The sequence below is a fragment of the Acomys minous genome (genome assembly GCF_964271855.1).
Source record: "Acomys minous genome assembly, chromosome: 2".
In the NCBI taxonomy this organism is placed as follows: domain Eukaryota; kingdom Metazoa; phylum Chordata; class Mammalia; order Rodentia; family Muridae; genus Acomys; species Acomys minous.
This window is the reverse complement of record NC_140484.1, coordinates 115821937-115843382: the sequence shown is the minus strand read 5'-3', so window position 1 is coordinate 115843382 and position 21446 is coordinate 115821937. Positions and strand designations below refer to the sequence as shown.

General features: G+C 52.8%; 1 protein-coding gene across 3 annotated transcripts; it reads left to right on the top strand.

The window, feature by feature from the left end:
• Nucleotides 1-4: 4 nt before the first annotated feature.
• Nucleotides 5-21202, top strand: MAN2A2 (mannosidase alpha class 2A member 2). 3 transcript variants are annotated; one of them, XM_084772380.1, is made up of 23 exons: nt 5-179; nt 881-1138; nt 1211-1355; nt 1477-1648; nt 2062-2189; nt 2359-2532; nt 3030-3216; nt 6942-7119; nt 7416-7618; nt 7772-7954; nt 8098-8212; nt 8443-8510; nt 8638-8803; nt 10358-10594; nt 11727-11849; nt 12127-12241; nt 12465-12598; nt 13173-13314; nt 15123-15256; nt 15559-15633; nt 17896-18090; nt 18226-18336; nt 19700-21202. In XM_084772380.1, exons 1-23 carry the CDS (start codon nt 9-11, stop codon nt 19850-19852), a joined length of 3567 nt encoding a protein of 1188 aa, XP_084628506.1. In that variant the 5' UTR covers nt 5-8; the 3' UTR covers nt 19853-21202. The 3 variants fall into 3 exon arrangements, with proteins under 3 accessions (XP_084628506.1, XP_084628505.1, XP_084628507.1); XM_084772381.1 differs by lacking the exon at nt 15559-15633 and having other exon boundaries at nt 6-179; XM_084772379.1 differs by lacking the exon at nt 15559-15633 and having other exon boundaries at nt 17896-18336.
• The last annotated feature ends 244 nt before the right edge of the window (nt 21203-21446 follow it).

The following is a 21446-nucleotide window of genomic DNA, read 5'->3' as shown; positions in this document are numbered from 1 at the left end:
AACTACAGATGGTGTGTCTCCTTCCAGGTGCGTGCGGGGGGGTCAGCATGAGGTTGAAAAAGCAGGTGACAGTGTGTGGGGCCGCCATCTTCTGTGTGGCAGCCTTCTCACTCTACCTCATGCTGGACCGAGTGCAGCATGACCCAGCCCGACACCAGAGTGGCAGCAACTTCCCCAGGGTGAGTCACACTTTCTCCTGTCTTCAAAAGCAAGTTACCTGGGCTTGGGTCATCTGTCAGCACAGGACAAGAGAATCCTCCTCGCCCATGGTCTTAGAGAGCAGACCCAGAACCTCATACATGCAGGCAGCATTCGTGATCTATAGCCAACTTGTGGAATCTGTAGCCCAGGAATACTCGCAGGCAGATTTTCTTTCTTTTGGAGGCAGATGCCCGAGGGCTGGTGCATGGTAAACACTTGCTCTACCACTGGACTATGCTCCCAGCCACAACAGGAAGTGAAAAGCAACAGTGGTGAGGGAGAAGAAGAAGAAGAAAAAGAAGGGGAGGAGGAGGAGGAGTGGCCTTGTATATTGCTAGTCTGACTTGTGTTCCTTGCAGACACTGCTAATTGACTGCGGTGTTTCTTTTCCATTAAGCTGAATGCAATCCTCAGCACCCTACTTAAGACACACTGAGCACAGGCATGTGAGATGACATGTGTGCCTTCCGGGGGCCTTGAGGGTGATGCTGCTTCCGAGCCAAGCAGATGGGAGTCTGCAGGGTTGATGGTCGGAGCGCTCCATCCCTGTAGGCCCATGGCCTGCGGGAAGGGGAGTCATAGTCAGACCAGCCTGGCATCAGGCAGTGGCCCCTAAGCAGGAGTTCTTTCTGTGACAGGGAACTTTCTGTTCTTTTTTTTTTTTTTTTTTTTTTGGCAGAGCCAAATTTCCGTGCTACAGAACCGGATCGAACAGTTGGAACAATTGTTAGAGGAGAACCATGAGATCATCAGCCATATCAAGGACTCTGTGCTGGAGCTGACAGCCAATGTGGAGGGCCCCCCAGCCCTGCTTCCCTACCACACGGCCAACGGCTCCTGGGCTGTGCTCCCAGAGCCTCGGCCCAGTTTCTTCTCAGTCTCCCCCCAGGACTGCCAGTTTGCTTTGGGGGGCCGGGCTCAGAAGCCAGAGCTGCAGGTAAGAGTTGGAGCTGGCAGGGTCCTCCTGCCACGCAGATGGCCACTGAGCCGCCATGTCTCTCTCTGACAGATGTTGACTGTGTCCGAGGATTTGCCATTTGACAATGTGGAGGGTGGCGTGTGGAGGCAAGGCTTTGACATCTCCTACAGCCCCAGTGACTGGGATACTGAGGACCTGCAGGTGTTTGTGGTGCCCCACTCACACAACGACCCAGGTGAAGGTCCAGGAGACCCCAACATCAGAGTGTGAGGCAGGCGTTCTAGTGACAGACCTAAGAGTGGGGCTGCTGCTGAAGTAGGTGGCATATTCAGGGGACCTTGTGTTGGCTCCCCCAGGCTGGATCAAGACTTTTGACAAGTACTACACAGAACAAACCCAACACATCCTCAACAGCATGGTGTCCAAGCTGCAGGAAGACCCTCGACGGCGCTTTCTCTGGGCAGAGGTCTCCTTCTTCGCCAAGTGGTGGGATAACATCAGTGCCCAAAAAAGGGCAGCAGTTCGAAGGTCAGTGGTCCTTGGGGAGGTGTGGGAGGGTTGCTATCTAAGCCCTCCCTGGCTGGGCGGGTCAATCTTGTCCCATTCTGTGGGTGCCAGGCTGGCAGGAAGATACAGATAGAGCTGTGGCAGGGACCAGGAGTGAGGATTTGAAGGCCTTTTATTGTGAGGAGAAATTAGAATGCTCAGAGCCTAAGTGCAGAAGCATGGGACCTTCTGCCTCTGAGCACAGAAGCAGACCAGGACAGTGTCGGGTGGGCTGGAGAGGGAGGAGGGTGAATGGACATTCTCTCTTGCTTACCAGCCACGTCACGTGGGTGAGCTGGCTGGAGGAGGCCAGTGCATGCAGCCCTTGTCATCCTCTGGCTACCAGGACCAAGCGAAGGGCCACTGCCCCATCCTGAGTGTGTCTTCATCCTTAGGCTGGTGGGAAACGGGCAGCTGGAGATTGCAACGGGCGGCTGGGTGATGCCAGATGAGGCCAACTCCCATTACTTTGCCTTGGTTGACCAGCTCATCGAGGGACACCAGTGGTTGGAGAGAAACCTCGGTAAGTTCTGGCTGGTTCCGAATGTTGTGGTAAGATACTATGAGGCACAGGGATTGGCAGGGAGTTGTTCCTTTCTCGGCTTATGCAGCCTCTCTGATGGGCAAGGCAGGAGCTGGCCTCCCAGGCCCAAGGAGATACTCTGGGCCTTTGACTTCTGTGCTGTGCCTAGGTGCAACCCCTCGCTCGGGCTGGGCAGTGGACCCCTTTGGACACAGTTCCACCATGCCTTACCTGCTGCGCCGTGCCAACCTGACCAGCATGCTGATTCAGAGGGTGCATTATGCCATCAAGAAGCACTTCGCTGCCACTCACAGCCTGGAGTTCATGTGGAGGCAGACATGGGGTAAGGCCAAGTAAGGGCGTGGCTATCATTTCTCTTGTTTGTTTTTCGAGACAGGTTTTCTCTGTGTAGCCCTGGCTGTCCTGGAACTCACTCTGTAGACCAGGCTGGCCTTGAACTCACAGAGATCCGCCTGCTTCTGCCTCCTGAGTGCTGAGATCAAAGGTGTGCACCACCACTGCCCGGCCTGGGCACGAGTATTATAGCAATGTAGTCTTCAGGCAAGAGGAGAAGGTTCATTAGAAATCAGACCCCTGTGGTCCCTAAGGGCAGAGTACCTGAAGCAACCCTCTCAGGTTAGGAGAGAGTCACAGTGACCTCTGCTGCCTTCTGTGGGCAGCTGGGTTTTTGGGAGCCCCACATCCTAGTCCCAGCTACAGTCTTGAGTGTCAGTGTCTCTCAGGGCTGCTGAGGACATGAAGGTATACCCTCCTGATGTCTCTGTGCTCAGCTCCTAAGGCTGCCCGCCAGTGGTTCACCCTATGGTATGTCTCCTGTAGATTCAGACTCCAGCACAGACATCTTTTGCCACATGATGCCCTTCTACAGCTACGACGTTCCCCACACCTGTGGCCCCGATCCCAAGATCTGCTGCCAGTTTGATTTCAAACGTCTGCCGGGTGGGCGAATCAATTGCCCTTGGAAGGTGCCGCCCCGCGCTATTACCGAAGCCAATGTGGCAGAGAGGTAGGTATCTGCTGTCAGCCCTGCTTGGGCAAAGGTGCTGGGTCTAGGTTTTGAGCTGTAGTCTCACTGTGTAGCCCCAACAGGCTCAAACGCCGTACTCCTGCCCCTGTCTCCTGACAGTGGGGGTCACAGGTCTTTGCTACCAGACCCAGCTGGTGTTGACTTTTCACCTCTCAGAGGAGTTAGCTGAAACTCTGGTCTTGGCTGTGCCACGTGGGGCTGCATGAAGCTGAGAATATCTGGGGAAAGGGTAGATAGACTCTGGTGGTGAGCTTAGGCCACGTGTCTGCAGTGGTGGCTCCTTAGTGCCTCCCTGGAAACGGTGCTAAGGAAACATCTTCCCCAGAATGCTTTTTTTCTTTGTTTGTTTTTGTTTTGTCTTTTGAGACAGGGTTTCTCTGTGTAAACTTGGCTGTCCTGGATTTGTTTTGTAGACCAGGCTGACCTTGAACTCAGAGATCCTCCTGCCTCTGCTGGGATTAAAGGCGTGTTCCACACCACCCAGCTCCCAGAATACTTTTATTTTCCTTTTACAAACTCCTCCCGACCCCCTCGCCTTTTTTTTTTTCTCCTTGAGACAAGATCTCTCATTTTCCAGGCTGGCTAGCCTCAAACATGCCCCCAGTTCCTGAGTGCTAGGGTTACAAGCATGACTCACTACACCTGGTTTATGAGAATGCTGGGGTTTATGTCCACGCCAGGGTCTTGTGAATGCCGGGCAAGCACTCTACCAACTGAGCTACATCCCCAGCCCTAAATGATCCTTTTTTAATTTTCTGAGACAGAAGGTCACTACATAGCTTGGGCTGTCCTGTAATTTACTGTGTAGACTGGGCTGGCCTCAAACTCACAGGGATCTGTCTGCCTCTGCTTCCCAGGTGCTGGGACTAAAGGCGTGCGCCACTATGCTAGGCACCTGCCTTAAAGAATTCTTACATTGATACCATTTCTTCCTCTCTCTCTGTCTCTCTGTCTCTCTCTCTCTCTCTCTCTCTCTCTCTCTCTCTCTCTCTCTCTCTTTCTCTCCCTCTCTCCTTTTTTCCAAGACAGGGTTTCTCTGTGTATCTTTGCCTGTCCTGGAACTCTTTCTGTAGACCAGGCTGGCCTTGAACTCACAGCAATCCATTTGCCTTTGCCTCCCGCGTGCTGGGATTAGAGGCGTGCGCCACCGCACCCTGCAGTACCATGTCTTGCAAACTCCTAGCTGAGCTGCTGTCCTTCATTTGACGCCAGTTCCCTGGGTCAGCTCCAGGTTAGGCAATGGGCCAAATCTTGTTCAGATCCATCCAGTCCTGCCAGAGAGCCTCTAGCCTCTGAGAAAAAAAGACCTGTCCCTTTTAAGAGAATAGTAAGGGACCTCAAAGATGTCATTCTGGCTAACATTAGACCTCTACAAAAGTGTGGCAAGCACTGAAAAGGCTACTTTTCTTTCTTTCTTTTTCTTTCTTTTCTTTTTTAGTTGTTTTGAGACAAGGTCTTGTCATGTATCTCTGGCCTGCCTGGAACTCACTCTGTAGCTCAGGCTGACCTCAGACTTGCAACAATCCTCCTGCCTCAGCTTTTTATGGCACTGTACCTGGCAGGAGAAAGGTTCTAAAGGCATGTGATAAGGTTCCATTGGATAGATAATATGGATTAAAATTTTGGTCTCATACAGTTTAAGCTAAGTGCCATTCTTTAGTGTGTGGGGGTCAGGGTGGGGGCAGCTTTAGGCTGAGTCTCATGTAGCCAAAGCTGTCCTTGAGCTTGCTATGTAGATAAGGGTGGGCTTGAACTACTGATGACCACAAAAGTGCTGGGATTGCAGGCATGGGCTAGTACATCAAGTAGGCTTTCTCTGTGTAGACCTGGCTGTCCTCGAACTTGGAGTCTTCTTGCCTCAGCTTCCTAAGTACTGGGATTGCAAGTCTGAAGGAGAGATAAACCTGTTTTTTGTTTAGATCACAAGTGGGGGGATGAGAAAAAGACTTGTGAAGAGAGCAGGTGATGTTTATCCCCTTAGAAGTCGGAGCACCAGCCGGGCGTGGTGGCACATGCCGTTAATCCCAGCACCCGGGAGGCAGGGGCAAGTGGATCATTGTGAGTTCAAGGCCAGCCTGGTCTACAAAGCAAGTCCAGGACAGCCAAGGCTACACAGAGAAACCCTGTCTTGAAAAAAAAAAAAAGCCAAACCACAGTGTGTGGGAGATTGGTTGTTAACCAGCTGGAAAACTTGAACAAATGCTGAGCGGAGATGTAATGTGAGCAACAAGAGGCGGAGCCTTTGGAGACTTGGGATGGTTTTGGTTGTTCATCACTCCACGTTCAGACGCTCCTAGAGAGAACTGCTTGAGGGAAGGCTTCGGGGCTCCGGCTCCGGCTGAGGTTCTGGCAGGAGAATCATTCCTCAGAACTGATATCCTGACGGTTTCATTATTGTGTTCTTTTTTTATTTTTTAATTTATTCATATTATATCTCAATGGTTATCCCCTCCCTTGTATCCTCCCATTCCTCCCTCCCTCCCATTTTCCCCTTACTCCTCTCCCCTATGACTGTGACTAAGGAGGACCTCCTCCCCCTGTATATGCTCATACAGGATGCTCATAGGGTATCAAGTCTCTTCTTGGTCATTATTGTATTCTTTAATCTTCTTTTCCTATTGTTTAGGTTAGTTGGATTATAAGTGAGGTACTTTCGGTTAGTAAGTTCATAATAAAATATAATTGTTAAGAAAATTGAGGGCCGGGCGCGGTGGCGCACGCCTTTAATCCCAGCACTCGGGAGGCAGAGCCAGACAGATCGCTGTGAGTTCGAGGCCAGCCTGGTCTACAAAGCAAGTCTAGGACAGCCAAGGCTAACACAGAGAGACCCTGTCTCAAAAAACCAAAAAAAAAAAAAAAAAAAAAGAAAGAAAAAAAAAAGAAAAGAAAGAAAATTGAGCTGTTGGCCGTGGTGGCGCACACCTTTAATCCCAGCACTCGGGAGGCAGAGGCTGGTGGATTGCTGTGAGTTCAAGGCCAGCCTGGTCTACAAAGCGAGTCCAGGACAGCTAGGGCTACACAGAGAAACCCTGTCTTGAACAACCCCCCAAGAAAGAAAGGAAGAAAGAAAGAAAGAAAGAAAGAAAGAAAGAAAGAAAGAAAATACAGCCTACACAAGTCTGTGCCACCATGCCTAGCTTTTCATGGAATTTTCCTTCTTTGTCTTTTGTTGAGACAGAGTTTCATGATGTTGCTCTGGCTGGCCTGGAATTCACTATATAGATCAAGCTGGCCTCAGACTCACAGAGATCTGCCTGCCTCTGCCTCCCTCCCGAGTGCTGCAGTTAAAAGCAGGTGCCACAAGGCACAGTTTGTATGTGTGTGGGCCCACACACGTTTGTGGGTAGGCCTGTGAGTGCATATGGAGACCCAAAGTTGCCATCAGAACTCTTCCTCGGTCTCTCCCCACCTTATTCATTGAAAAAATTTCTCTGTTGAGCCCACCCAGAGCTTACCTCCAGGATGGGCTGGTCCAGCGATGCAGCTTGCTCTGGGAATCCTGTCTCCACTTTTTGGGCTCTGAGGTGACAGTGCGGCCACCATGCCCACTGGTGTTTACATGTTGAGTTGGGGCGGGGTGTCTAAACTCTAGTCCTCACACTTGGGTGGCAAGTATTTAACCACGGAGCCACCTCCCCAGCCCCCTTCCTGGGCTTTTAAAGCCTGAGACTTCATATTGGGCCTGTAACCGTCCATGTTTTCAGGGCAGCCCTGCTCCTGGACCAGTACCGGAAGAAGTCCCGTCTGTTCCGAAGCAACGTCCTCCTTGTACCGTTGGGCGATGACTTCCGATACGACAAGCCCCAGGAGTGGGATGCCCAGTTTTTCAACTATCAGCGGCTCTTTGACTTCCTCAATAGCAAGCCCGAGCTCCACGTACAGGTACGGGGTGTGCGCAACCAGACCTGCAGCTACAGTGGTACAGCCTGGCCCTGCCCTTAAGAGCCCTGGCGCTGAAGGCGTCATGTCGTTCTCAGTCTTGGGCAAGGTTCCTGCGTGTCTCAGAATTCATTCCCAGACTCCCCAGGTCATGCCGGGCCCAGAAGAGTAGGACACAAATATTTGCTGCTTTTTGCTAGACAGAGTTGTCACCCCTGTCTGCACTTGTGGGATGGATACTGTGCCAGAGATCCCAGGAGGCTCTGTAAGTGATGGTAGCTTGCTTTGGGTCCCTACAGGCACAGTTCGGGACCCTCTCTGAGTATTTTGATGCCCTGTATAAGAGGACAGGAGTGGAGCCTGGGGCCCGGCCTCCAGAGTTTCCTGTGCTGACTGGGGATTTCTTCTCCTATGCTGACCGGGAGGACCACTACTGGACAGGCTATTATACTTCCCGGCCTTTCTACAAGAGTTTGGACCGAGTCCTAGAAGCCCACCTGCGGTGAGGCCTGCACACCTCCCTGTGCTCAGTTAGAGTTAACCTCTGAGGCGAAGGAAGGGCTGGGTAGTGAGAGGGGACCCCTTGAGTGGGTGGGTGGCCCCTGGGAGCAAGGGCGAACCGAACAGGAAGGCTCTGACTTCTTTCTCTGGGTAGTGGGGCAGAGGTTCTATTCAGCTTGGCTGTGGCTCACGCCCGCCGGTCTGGACCAGCTAGCCAGTACCCGCTGTCTGATTTTGCTCTTCTGACGGAAGCTCGGCGCACTCTGGGGCTCTTCCAGCACCATGATGCCATCACCGGGACAGCCAAGGAGGCGGTAGTGGTAGACTATGGGGTCAGGTAGGAAGCCACCCTGCTTCCCTCACCGTTAAAAAAAAAGAGAGGAATTGTGGGTGATTGGGAGGGGCAGGCTGGTCCTGCTGGTGTGGCAGGAAGCTTCCCTATGCCCATCTTCTCTGAGCTTTCTCTCCTGCCCACCATAGGCTGCTGCGCTCCCTGGTCAGCTTAAAGCAGGTCATCATCAACGCTGCTCACTATCTGGTGCTGAGGGACAAGGAGACGTACCGCTCTGACCCTGCGGCCCCCTTCCTCCAAATGGTGGGCACCCCCACTCCTGCATCTGCTTAAGAGACCCTCTGGTGTGGGTGGGAACTGTCTCCAGAGCTGCCGTTGGTGGATATTGTTCCTTTTTCCCCTTCCTCGTTTTTTGGGGTGGGTGGGTGCAAGTCCCAGGCGTAAGGTTCCACGCGAAGGCCCGTAGTCGGGACAGGTTGGGGTAGGGTGGAGGTTGAGCCCAGTCGTCATCCTGCTTGCCCACACCATTGCAGGATGACAGTCGTTTAAGTCATGATGCCCTGCCAGAGCGCACAGTGATCCAGCTGGACTCCTCACCCAGGTGAGCCAGGCCTGGCTGGGTTCACAGAGGCACCCTCCACCTCACCCCTGCACGGCCCTGGGGTCCCTGTGCAGGGAGCCCTTTTGTTGTGTGCTGCAGCCGAAGCAAGCCCACCTTCCACCCACAGGTTTGTGGTGCTATTCAACCCACTGGAACAGGAACGGCTCAGTGTGGTGTCCCTGCTGGTCAACTCGCCACGGGTTCGAGTCCTTTCAGAGGAGGGTCAGCCCCTGTCTGTGCAGATCAGTTTGCACTGGAGCTCGGCCACTACCATAGTCCCCAATGTCTACCAGGTGAGGCGCGGCTCAGCCCTTGGTGCTCATCAGTACCTCTCCTGGGGCCTCACTCCCCATGAACACCTGCTCCTGGCTCCTCCGCTACTTTGCTTTGCCTACTTCCCTAGGATGGAGGCAGGTGGCCAGGGGAGAGGCGCTGCCCAAAGGACGGTCACTCTTGGGATCTGAGTGTCGAGGGCACTGTGGTAACAGTTATAGTAAAGATGGCAGCAGCAGTGCCCTCGGCTGCTCATTTGGCAGTGTTTACTGTTTCCTTCGGTGTGCTGGGGTCTTATGTGTTGCCCAGCCTAGGCTCCGCTTCCCAGACTCAAGCTGCTCTTGATTTATTGTGCTGACTTATGTGTTTCACCTGTAACACGGACGCAAAATAAAGGTTCAGATGTAGTTCACGATAGGCTGTGTTCTAGGTGCTTAAATACTCACTGAGAAAAAATATCAGCCGGGCGTAGTGGTGCACACCTGTACTTCCAGCACTCAGGGGCAGGGGCAGATGAATCTCTGTGAGTTCGAGGTCAGCCTGGTCTACAAAATGAGTCCAGACAGCCATGGCTACACAGGGAAACCCAGTCTCAAAATAAAATAAAATAAAATAAAGTTAGCCAGGCTTTGGTGTCTTACACCTTTCATCCCAGCATTTGGGAGGCAGAGGCAGGTGGATCTCTATAAATTTGAGGCAGAGTGACTTCCAGGACAGCCAGAGCTATACAGAGAAACTGTCTGGAAAAAAACCAAAAAAAAGCGGGGGTGGGGGTGGGGCACAGGGAGCGCTGGAGAGATGGCTCAGAGGTTAAGAGCACTGGCTGCTCTTCCAGAGGCCCTGAGTTCAATTCCCAGCAACCACATGGTGGCTCACAACCATCAATAATGTCATCTGAAGTCTCTTCTGGCCTACAGGTGTACATGCAGGCAGAACACTGTTTATATAATAAATAAATAAATCTTTAAAAAGAAAAAGAAAAAGGAAAAGATTAAGACAAAGGCCTTATTGTGTAGTTCAGGTTGGCTTCAAACATGCAACCCTCTGCCTCAGCACCCTGACTGCTGAGATACAAAAAGACGTGCCATCTGTCACTCCTCGGCGCCATTTAGATTCCTATGAGTGTACACAGTGATGCTATCCTCATGGCACCAGAAATGAGGCCAGGAGAGGTTAACTTTCTTTTTTGTTTGTTTGTTCAGTTTTTCAAGACAGAGTCTCTCTGTAGCCTTGGCTGTCCTGGACTCGCTTTGTAGACCAGGCTGGCCTCAAACTCACAGCGATCTGCCTGCCTCTGCCTCCTGAGTGCTGAGGTTTAGGTTTCTTGCTTGAGGTCACTCAGACAGTGTCTGTGAAGCCGGCTTCAGACCCTAGGCTCTCAGCTGAGTGTTCCTGCCCTTTGCTGACAGGAGTGGAGACTGATGCTGCCACTCCAACCCAGGATCCCCAGACAGACAGGGTCTCTCAGATAGAAATGCAGGGGTCTACGCTTAGCTTCAAGGAACAGAGTGCAGAGGCCAGGGAACAAGCCCTGTCTGGGCTGATGCGTTTCTCCCCTGCCCCTGTGCCCACAGGTGTCGGTGCCCATCCGCCTGCCAGCCCTGGGCCTGGGTGTGCTGCAGCTGCAGCCAGACCTGGATGGGCCCTACACACTGCCATCCTCTGTTCGTGTCTACCTGAACGGCATGAAGCTGTCCATCAGCAGACAAACACCATTTCCTCTCCGTGTCATGGACTCCAGCCCCAGTGATTTCGCCATCAGCAATCGCTACATGCAGGTCTGGTTCTCCGGCCTTACTGGGCTCCTCAAGGTAAAGGGCCAGGCCAGGGGAGGTGGGGAGGGACCAGAGGAAGGATTAGGCACCAGGAGTCCCATGTCCTCTTGTCACCTGACTCACGGAGATTTGGGTGTTAGCAGCAGAGAGGTTGGGTATCCTGGTGCACACCTGTAAATTCAGCAGTGGAGGGCTAGGATCAGAAATTCAATGTCATCTTTGGCTACATAGCAAGTTGGAGGCCAACATGAGATCCCTGTCTCAAAAACAGAAGTGTGAATTTGTTCACACACACCTTTAACGCCTGCACTTGAGGGGCGGAGACAGGTGGACCTCTGTAGATTGGAGGCCAGCCTGGTTTACATGGTGAGTTCTGGGCCAGCCAGGACTACACAGTGAAACAATGTCTCAACAATAACAACGAAAGTATTAAAGGGGGCTGGAGAGGCATGGCAGATAAGCACTCTACCAGCAGAGCTTCAAGAAATTCTAGGTGTTGGGCTGGAGAGATGGCTCAGCAGTTAAGAGCACTGGCTGCTCTTCCTGAGGTCCTGAGTTCAAGTCCCTGCACCCACATGGTGGCTCACAGCCATCTGTATTGAAATCTGATATCCTCTTCTGTTGTGCAACTACACATGCAAATAGAGCACTTAGATACATAAATTATATAAATCTTAAAAACAAAACAAAACAAAAAACAACCCAAGGCTTATTCTCCAACACTGCAGAAAACCCAGCATTAGGAGGTGGAGACAGGAGGATCAGAATTTAAGGCCAGCTTTAGCTGGGCAGGTGGTGGCGCACGCCTTTAATCCCAGCACTTGGGAGGCAGAGGCAGGTGAATCTCTGAGTTCGAGGCCAGCCTGGTCTACAGATCAAGTCCAGGACAGCCAAGGCTATACAGAGAAACCCTGTCTTGAAAAAAAAAAACACAAAAAAACCCAAAACAAATAAAACGTGGGCGGGAAGAAGGAGGGAAGGGGTAGAGCCTCACCTTCCCCCTATTTCTCCTAGTAGCACAGTCTGGGAGCAAGCCCTTTTGGGGGCATCTGAGATCCCAACTGTAGCACTGGGCTTGGCTCTTTAGGGGAAGTCAGTCCGTGCCCTCCCAGGGGGAGGCCTGACATGCTGGTGTGGGGCCAGGGGTCAGGGCTGTGTTTCTTGGCAGAGCATCCGAAGGGTGGATGAGGAGCAGGAACAGCAGATGGACATGAGGGTTCTCATCTATGGTACCCGCACATCCAAAGATAAGAGCGGTGCCTACCTCTTCCTGCCTGATGGCGAGGCCAAGGTACCTGAGGTGCCTCACAGAACCTGGTGGTTCCTGTGGGTGGGGAGAGCCTGGGAGCGGCCTGCCATTCCTTCAGTGGTTGCTGTGTCTTACCTACCCTACTGTCCCTGTGTTTTCACTGACTTGTGGAGGGTGATGGGCTGTGGCTTTGGCCTGCTCGGCACAGGTGCTCAGGCCAGAGCACTGGGACAAGGGTTTCTGTTGCCCTGCCCCCGGGTTGGTACCACTGCTTTGTACTCTGCACTGTGGCTTCAGTGGCCACTTGCTCTTTTTCCAGCCCTACATCCCTAAGCAACCTCCTGCGCTGCATGTCACCGAAGGCCCTTTCTTCTCAGAGGTGGCTGCATATTATGAGCACTTTCACCAAGTGGTTCGGCTTTATAACCTGCCAGGTGAGTCCTGCAAGGCATCAGCTCCACAGGCTGCCACCTGTCCTTCTGCTCCGTTGCTGTTGCTGACAATCAGCTGTCATTTGACTTAGGGTTGCTTGATTCTCTTGAGGAAAAAATCCATCCAGCAGTGCCCTGGGCGCTCCCAGGAGGCGGGTGGGCGGAACCTTCCCTGAATACCCTCTCAGGCTGTGCTCACCTCACTTCTGGTTGTCCCTGTGTCCAGGAGTAGAGGGGCTGTCTCTGGACGTGTCATTCCTGGTAGACATCAGGGACTACGTGAACAAAGAGCTGGCCCTGCGCATCCACACAGACATTGACAGCCACGGTACTTTCTTCACAGACCTCAACGGCTTTCAGGTAATTCTTGGGCCCCATGGAACAGAGCTTGTATTGCTTTTGGCCTCCAGTACAGGTGCTATGGGTGGTGGGGGTGGGGTGTGTGTGCCAAGGACTGGTGGCAAGTACAGGGCTAGTGCGACGGCTCAGTGGGTGGGTGGGTGGCTCTTCACCAAGAGTGGGTGAAGGCTCTTGCTGAAGACCGGCAGCCTGAGCTCAATTCCTGGAGTCCTCATAAGGGTGGAAGGAGAGAACCCATTCCACGGAGCGGTCCTCTGACCTCCGCATGTGTGTCATGGCACATACACCCATACACACACAATTAAAAAGAAATAGCAGGTGGTGGTGATAGTGGTGGTGCATACCTTTAATCCCAGCACTCACGGAGACAGAGGCAGGCAGATCTCTGAGTTTGAAGCCAGCCTGGTCTCCAAAGTGAGTTCCAGGACAGCCAGGGCTACATAGAGAAATCCTGTCTCTAAACAAACAAAAAATGAAAACAAAACAAAAATAGCGGAGAATGCCTTCACACTGAGAACCCTTCAGAACACAAATCAGACAGCATTCCAGGGTGGCCTTGAACTCCTCCTTGCAGGTACAGCCCCGGCAGTATCTAAAGAAGTTGCCCCTGCAGGCTAATTTTTACCCCATGCCAGTCATGGCCTACATCCAGGATGCACAGAGGCGCCTCACACTGCATACTGCACAGGCCCTTGGCGTCTCCAGCCTGGGTGATGGTGAGTAGGATCCAGCCTTCCAGTTGTTCTAGCCGGTCCACTTTGTTGGCTCCCCGCCCCGCCCTCCCCACACCCCCCTCACGGCCCTTTCCAGATCCCGTCACTCCAGGGCTTGAAATGGAGGTGAGCCATCCACAGCTCCTGTCAGTCACACTGGGGCATCCTGTCCTTTGGTGGAAGCAGTGGGGGTGTTGAAGGGTGACTTTCAGCTGAGGGGTACGGCCCCCCTTTCTTTTCTTTTCTTTTTTTCTTCCTCCTCCATTTTGTTTTTGTTTTTGTTTTGTTTTGTTTTTATGGTTTTCAAGATAGGGTCTCTCAGTATAGCCTTAGCTGTCCTGGAACTTATTATGTAGACCAGGCTGGCCTCGAACTGAGAGATCCCCCTGCCTCTACTTCCCAAGTGCTGAGATTAAAGGTGTGTGCCACCACTGTCCAGCAAGGGGCAGTTCTTAAGTGGTTATAGTGTATTATTTAAGAAAGGAGAAAGATACATATTTTCCTCCTATTAATGGTCAGAAAAAGAAAGGATGACATTCTTACAAATCAAAGATTTTTTTTTCCAGGACAGGGTTTCTCTGTGTAGCCTTGGCTGTCCTGGAATCACTCTGTAGACCAGGCTGGCCTCGAACACACAGAGATCCACCTGCCTCCCAAGCGCTGGGATTAAAGGTGTGCGCTACCACTGCCCAGCTTACAAATCAAAATTTTCTAGGTCTAGTAGCACAGACATGCAACCTCAGCTTCCTGGAGGCTGAGGAAGGAGGGTCCAAAACTCAAGGTCAGTCTGGGCAATTTAGGAAGACCTCGTCTGAAGAGAAAAAGTGAAAAGACAGACGATTTAAGACTTAGCCAGATGTGAAGTTCCATCCTCAGCACTGGAGAGAACAAAGTGGCCAGCTGAGAGCTCTCCCACTACCAGTGACTGCCAGAGCCTTGGGACAAAGTGAGCAGTAACTTATCTCGGGCCCTGGAGGCCTTCTGTCTGTGGGATCTCGAGCACGTGAGTGCTGAGTTAAGTGCAGGATTAAGGCTATGCCACAATGGTGGGTATTGTGGCTTTCCTACACTCTTCCGGGAGTATCTGGAGCTGGCCGGCCTCAAAACTCCTGAATGTAGCCCATTGTCCTTGCTGAGTCAGCCAGCTGCCACTCGGGGACACGGTGTGTTAAGGAATGATTAGCTTCTACGCAAGGAACCTTAGAGGTGGAGGTAGCTTCTTGTGTTTGCTCAGGGTGCAGAGCGAGAGAAAATAGAGAAATAAGAGGAAAGGCTGAGGGGATGAAAAGGAGCCGTGTGGGCTGCTGTGGTGGGAGCCGGTTCATCACATCCATCAGCTTTGCAGCGAGGCCCATCTCCCAAGCATGTTCCAGTCTGCACTGCTGAGCAGCATGTGTCAGTCATGAGTCTGCCCACCCTGAGAAAGCCCACCTCAGCGGCAGTATTGCAGGCAGGCCTTTCTCTGTTTCCTGGCTACTGGTTACTGTGACCTGTATGGCTGGTCCCCAAGAGGTTTCCTGCTGGGCCCTGGGCCTTGGGCCCAAGTTCTACTCCTGAGTCACAGAGGGGAACTGCCCAGGTCAGTGCTCCCCTTTCTACGACCCCTGTTTCTTCACCTACAGAAGTAAGGCAAGACACCCATACTCCGCTCTCCCGGTGCTGGGAGTCCACCGTTCTCTCTTCTGAGTGACTCGGCTTGTCTGTCTCCCTGGCTTTTTCTCTGAGGACCTGGGGTGGAGAGTCCGCTCCTAAGGCCTGTGTCTGCTTAGACATGGGTTTGGGGAGCTGGTGCTTCCTGTTCTCTTCCTCAGGCCAGCTGGAGGTGATCCTGGACCGACGGCTGATGCAGGATGACAACCGGGGTCTTGGCCAAGGTCTCAAAGACAACAAGGTCACCTGCAACCGCTTCCGCCTCCTGCTAGAACGGCGAACCACGAGCCACGAGGTAAAGTCGGCCTCCACTGTTTAGTGAACTAGCAGAGGTTCAGCCCTGTGGGCGACCCTGGGGGATTAGAGGGCGAGGGGCAGACAGTGCAGCTTAGTTCCTGCGTTGAGGCAGGAGGCTACCTGGCATCTTGCTAACCCATTTCATGCAGTTTGGCAGTCCCTCCCCCAGCCACAGCCTGTCACCTGGCCCCCCAGCATGTTCATCCTGTCTTTTTGCTGCCATCATCTTCTCTCCCTCAGCCTGAGACTCTCCTAACCATAACACAGCCCTGCTCATCTCAGCTTTCTTTGCCTCACCAGCCTGACTTATTCTCCAAACTGGCAGCCATGTTTAGGGGCTTGGTCTTTTCCAGAAACTCGATCAGGAGCCCAAAGGTAAGGGTCAGCGAGGGCTTTGGTGGCCCAGGGTGAGCAGGCTGGTACTGTAGTTGGAATCGGCCACGGGCTCTACCAGTGAGCAGGGTAGGAGAGCTAGCTGCTCTCAGCGGAAGAGTATAAGGCGGCAGTGGGGTCTCCGGGCCTGCGGAGCCAAGGCAACACGGACTGAAGAGGTGAAGGGGGGTTTCCTGAACCAGCAGCCACCAGGCTCAGCTCTGATGAGTGGGAACCATGCACAAAGTAGAAGGCAGGAGGGACAGTACGGAAGTGGGACTACTGGTAACCTTAGAGTGTGCTGACCAGCATGGCAGCCACCATCAACATGTGCTGGCCATGTTGTTTTGGGTACTTGGGATTGAACCCAGGGCTTTGCACATGTTAGGCACATGCTCTATCATTAAGCTAACTCTCCAGTCCGGTTTTGTTTTGGGGGTGTTTGCTGTGTGTGCATGTGTGTGTGTATGTGTGTGTTTGAGATAAGGTTTTAGGTAGCTTGGGCTGCCCTCTCAATGTAATGAGGATAACCTCAGGGCTATCCTTGGTTAACCTTGATTTTGGTCTCACTGTTGCCTAGGCTGGCCTTGAACTCCTGACTTTGAGTGAGCCTCCAGTCTGAGCCTTCTGAGTAGCTAAGACCACAAGTATATGCCACCATGCCCAGTTATGTATGGCTATTTTTTTTACCTTTTTCTTTTTAAGACATGGTCTCATGTAGCTCAGGCTAGCCTTCATCCTCTTGCCTCTATTTCCCAAGGGGTAGAATTAGAGGTCTATACTACCATGCTAGGCTTTTTTCTTTTTTTTTAAATAATAGCTACTTGAATGAATTAATATGAAGTACATTCAGGTTTTCACTCACACCGGCCACATTCCTTGGGCCAAGTATGTGGCTGTGTCTTTAACTCCGGTGTTCAGGAGATAGAGGTGGTGGGTCTCTATGAGATTGAACCCTGGTCTGCACGGAGAGCTCCAGGGCAGCCACTACTATATGGTGAGAGAGACCCCTTTTCCAAAAAAAATAAAGAATAAAAAAAACTACAGGGCTCAGGCATGGTGGCGCACGCCTTTAATCCCAGCGCTCATAAGGCAGAGGCAGGTGGATCACTGTGAGTTCGAGGCCAGCCTGGTCTACAGGGAGAATCCAGAACAGCCAGGGCTACACAGAGAAACCCTGTCTCGGGGGAAAAAACAATTATAGGGAACTGGAGAGATGGCTCAGTGGTTAAGAACATTGATTGTTTTCCCAGAGGGCCGGAGTTTGACCCCAACACCCATAGGACAGCTCAGTTCCTGTCATGGGATCCAGTGTCTTCTTTTGGCCTTGAAGAGCACTGCATACATGAAGCGCACAGACATATATGTAGAGAAAACTCTCATACACATAAAATAGTAATGATAACTTGGTTTTTTATTAAATTACATTTAAGCCTCCAGTAGTTCCAGGTGGTCAGTATCTAGCACAGATGGCAGGACAGATGGTGTTTCCGGGGTTAGAGTGTGTTGGGTGGGGCACGGCAGATGGCAGAGTCTGGAGACTAGGCAAGACCTGGGTAGGGAGGGACACGGTCAGAATCTGCCCTCGGCTGTCAGGACCCCAAGGAGAAGGCGCGTCTGGCGCTTCCGTGGGAAGATGAACCAGGCATGGCAGTTTCAGGTGCTGAGATGAGACAGCGTTGCAGCGCTGTCTGTGTTGAAGACCTTGCAGAAGCAAAGTGGGAGGGGAGTGGCCCTGCCTGGCTCGAAAGGCCAAGGGAGGCTGTAGCTAGGGCGTTCAGGTGGCGCCGGGGACAGGCGAGCATGCTCCCCTGTGGAGAAAAGGCCGTGCAGTCCTGTGAATGCGGCGTCCTAGGAGCCACCTGAGGAATAGTCTTAGCAGCTCGGGCTCATGGGCCTGAGCAGCAGGCTAACATGGTGGAAGTAGCATCTACCGTGGGACAGTTAAAGCACTGTCACTATCAGAAGCCTGTCCACAGTGAAGCCTGCCTGCCTGCCTGTCTGTTTGTCTGCTCCTCTCTGTGTGGGGTGACAGCATTGATGAGACTGCATTTTTTTTCACGAGAGTGTCAAAGAAGCCACAAAAGCAAACACAGAAGTGGGCCTAGTAACATGACTTGGGTGGCACTAGAAGTCGCCACCTGTGAGGGGTTGGAGCTGGCAGCCGGAGTCCCAGTGAGCTACGAAAGCTGTTCTGGAAGGAGCTGCCCTGTCTCCCTTCACCCTTCAGCCTGGCTCTGCTTACGTCTTGGGTCCATCTTGCAGGCCCAACATGAGCGCACTACCAGCTACCCGTCCCTGCTCGGCCACCTGACTTCCATGCACCTCAACACGCCTCCACTCGTCCTGCCCGTGGCCAAGAGGCAGGCCACCAGCCCTGCACTGCGTTCCTTCCACCCGCTGGCCTCTCCCCTGCCCTGTGACTTTCATCTGCTCAATTTGCGCACGCTCCCCGCTGAGGTAAGTGTCCCAGGGAGCGCTGACCCTCACCACCAGCTTCCCCTCTCCCACCTCTGCTCTGCCCAGCCTCACCTTCGCCTTTGTGGCAGAAGTGCCACTGACCCTCCATCCCCCGTGCCCCCGACTCTCTTCCAGGAGGACACCTCACCCTTAGCCGATGCTGCTCTCATCTTACACCGCAAGGGTTTTGACTGTGGCCTGGAGGCCAAGAACCTGGGCTTCAACTGTACCACAAGCCAAGGCAAGGTGAGCAGGCCATGTGAGCGGGAGGCAGCGGCCAGGACAGCAGTGCTGGGCCTTCTGCGGTAGCAGGATGGAAAGCTTCCAGGGAGGCTGTGTAGGGGTGGGGTGGGGAGGTATTGGCATAGGATAGAGAAGGTGTAGCCTCAGCGCCCTCCAGAGACAAAGGGGAGGTTGTTGAGGTGGGCAGGAGCAGTTTCAGATACGGCATGGGACTAGAAAACTCAGGTTTCCTGAGACAGGACCTGTACTGAACAAAGCAGGAGGTATGAGACATGAAAACCGCTGCGCCTTTCAAAGCACTGCTCATGGTGTCAGCTTGCATCTTGCTTGCCCTGGTGACTCAGAGGTAAAGCTAGACATAGCTCTTGTTTTCTTTTTCTTTCTTTCTTTTCTTTTTTTTTTCTTTGGTTTTTGGTTTTTTCAAGACACGGTCTCTCTGTAGCCTTGGCTGTCCTGGACTCACTTTGTAGACTAGGCTGGCCTCGAACTCACAGCAATCCGCCTGCCTCTGCCTCCTGAGTGCTGGGATTAAAGGCGTGCGCCACCACTCCCGGCCCCAGTCCTTGTTTTCAAACAGCTTGGTAAGAGTTCCTCCAGTGAATGACCCGGATGAGCTGTGGGCTTGAGCAGATGGCGGCAGAGCCCCGTCTGAGGCGTGGTGTTGCCCCTGAGAGGACGGTAGCTCCCAGCAGCTCATTCTCTCTTGTTTTTTATATTTATTTATTTAGTCTATTTTTATTTTTGAGGCAAGGTCTCATGTAGCAGCCTTACTCTGTAGCCAAAGCTGAGTTGAACTCCTGAGCCACCTGTCTCTGCCTTCCAAGAGTTGGAGTCCTGTTTCACCATCTTAGCTCTATTTATTATAAGAATCTGAGCAGTGTGGTGTGGTGGCCACGCCTTTAATCCTAGTGGTGCACTCCTGTAATCCCAGCACTCAGGAGGCAGAGGCAGGGGCAGGGGCAGAGGGCAGAGGGTAGAGGCAGGTGGATCTCTGTGAGTTCGAGGCCAGCCTGGTCTGGTCTACAAAGAGAGTCCAAAGGCAGGATTGCTGTGAGTCCAGTGCAGCCTAGGCTACTATGTGAGGCCCTGTCTGGAAAAAAAAGGCTTGGGGGCGGGAATGGGAGGAGGCTGGGGGGGGCAGGGTGGGGTGGGCCCACTTGACAGTGATGGCACATGCCTTTAATCCCAGCACTCAAGAGTTAGAGTCAGGAAGATCTCTGAGTCCAGGACAGCCAGGGCTACACAAAGAAACCCTGTCTTGACAAAAAACAAACACAACAAAACAAAAAGACCCAAACAGGTAGCATTTGGTGTATGGAAGAAATCCGGCAGTGCCCAGCCCAGCCTGTCTCCTCTCTCCCCACAGCTCGCCCTGGGGAGCCTCTTCCATGGCCTGGATGTGGCGTTCTTGCAGCCAACCTCTTTGACTTTGCTGTACCCTCTGGCCTCACCTTCCAACAGCACTGACATCTCTCTGGAGCCCATGGAGATCAGTACCTTTCGCCTGCGCCTGGGTTAGGGTCTGCCTCCTTGTGGCCTGAAGAAAAACTTCCCCCACAGAGACTGCCTCCTAACACCAAGATTGGGTTGGACAAGCCACACATACCCTGTTCTGCCTCACAGCTATGACAGACTGAGCTCTGCCCTTACATTATCTATTGCTGCTTCTCTGTTTGGGACAACCCACACGCCAGTGGTGGGCAGGTGACCGTGAGACGGGGAGAGGGGCGCTTTCCTTGCGTTGTGAGTAGGCGTCCAACTGGGCGCAGGCTCGGGCTCAGGCTCCCATCCTCTTCCCAAAATGGGATGTAGGAAGAGTGGGGACAAACAAGAGGTCAAGAGGGCTGAGGGGAACAGCCCAGCGGCAGGTGACTGCAGGTATGAGCTAGCTCTAGGGGGATCCCATGGTGACATGCACCCCACGTGTCCTGGTTTGAGGCACAGGAGCAGTGGTTGTGGGAGAAGGGGGATAGGGCCCCACTATCGGGGGAGTGGAGGACTGGAAGGAGCCCCTGTTTCTCCTAAGAGCCTAAAGGCTTCCTGGTTCTGTTCTGGCTCCGCTCTAAGTGCCGCTGGGCCTGTATACTCTGGCTCGGGCCTGCTCGGTGGCAGGAAGAGTGTCACCAAGACTCTCAAGGCTGGAGGCCATAGAAGATTCCAGGTACCCCCCACACTGGTTCTAAGCTGGTCACTTGGTGTTGGTTTGCAGCAAGGGTGGGGGGTGCTTCTTTAGCTCACACACTGCTCTCCCCACAAGGTCCCATTGTGGGGTTCCTGGCAGAGCTCCTTTCCGAGCAGGGAAACAGCTTCCAAGACCCCTGTGCCTGGGCATCTTGCTTCCCAGCATCCGTGCTGGGCCCAGCAGCAGGTGGAGAAGGTTCATCATTGGTGTATCTGCAGAAGGTACCCTCCCAGTGTGTGGACTAGGGAGACAGAGACAAAATTAAGAGGCTGTATGCATCAATAAGCCTTCATTTTATCTTCACTTAACAGAGAATGTATCTGTAAATGACAAAAAGAGAGTTGGTAAAAGCGAAACTCCATCCCGTAAGGAAACTTAGTAAGCCAAGGCTAGAAAGGAGCACCGTAGCCTAGATACAGGGCTCTGTCACCTAAAGAATAGAACAGTGCGGGCGTTCTCCTGAGAGCCGGGCACTAGCTGGGGGAGTGCTGGGATTCAGAGTGTCCCGGTATCACCAAGGCATACAGCAGACGGAGACGAAGAAGACTTATAATTGCCACTGATTTTAAACCACGAGCTACCTAAGAAACCTGTGTCAACAGAAGGCCCAGCAAGGCATTCTGTGAGTTGCCCTGTAAAGACTGATTCTCCCCAAATCAGCCCATAAAATCGATATAATTCCCATGAGATTGGATACTTCTTGGAATCCTGCAGGTTCTGACATTTGTCTAGAAGAGTGAGTGAGGCCATGAAGTAGTTCTGAATGGCAGTGGTGACAGATGGCTGGTGACACTACGGGGGGGCAAAGGGCACTATTCTTTTTTTTTTTTTTTTTTTTTTTTTTGAGGCAGGGTTTCTCTATGGAGCCTTGGCTGTCCTGGACTCATGTTGTAGACCAGGATGACCTCAGAGATCCGCCTGCCTCTGCCTC

Coding starts and splice junctions, on each gene's coding strand:
- MAN2A2 (XM_084772379.1), top strand. CDS start 9: ATGGTGTGTCTCCTTCCAGGTGCGTGCGGGGGGGTCAGCATGAGGTTG. Junction 1,356..1,476: donor CCACTCACACAACGACCCAG/GTGAAGGTCCAG, acceptor TGGCTCCCCCAG/GCTGGATCAAGACTTTTGAC. Junction 18,337..19,699: donor GTACCACAAGCCAAGGCAAG/GTGAGCAGGCCA, acceptor CTCTCCCCACAG/CTCGCCCTGGGGAGCCTCTT.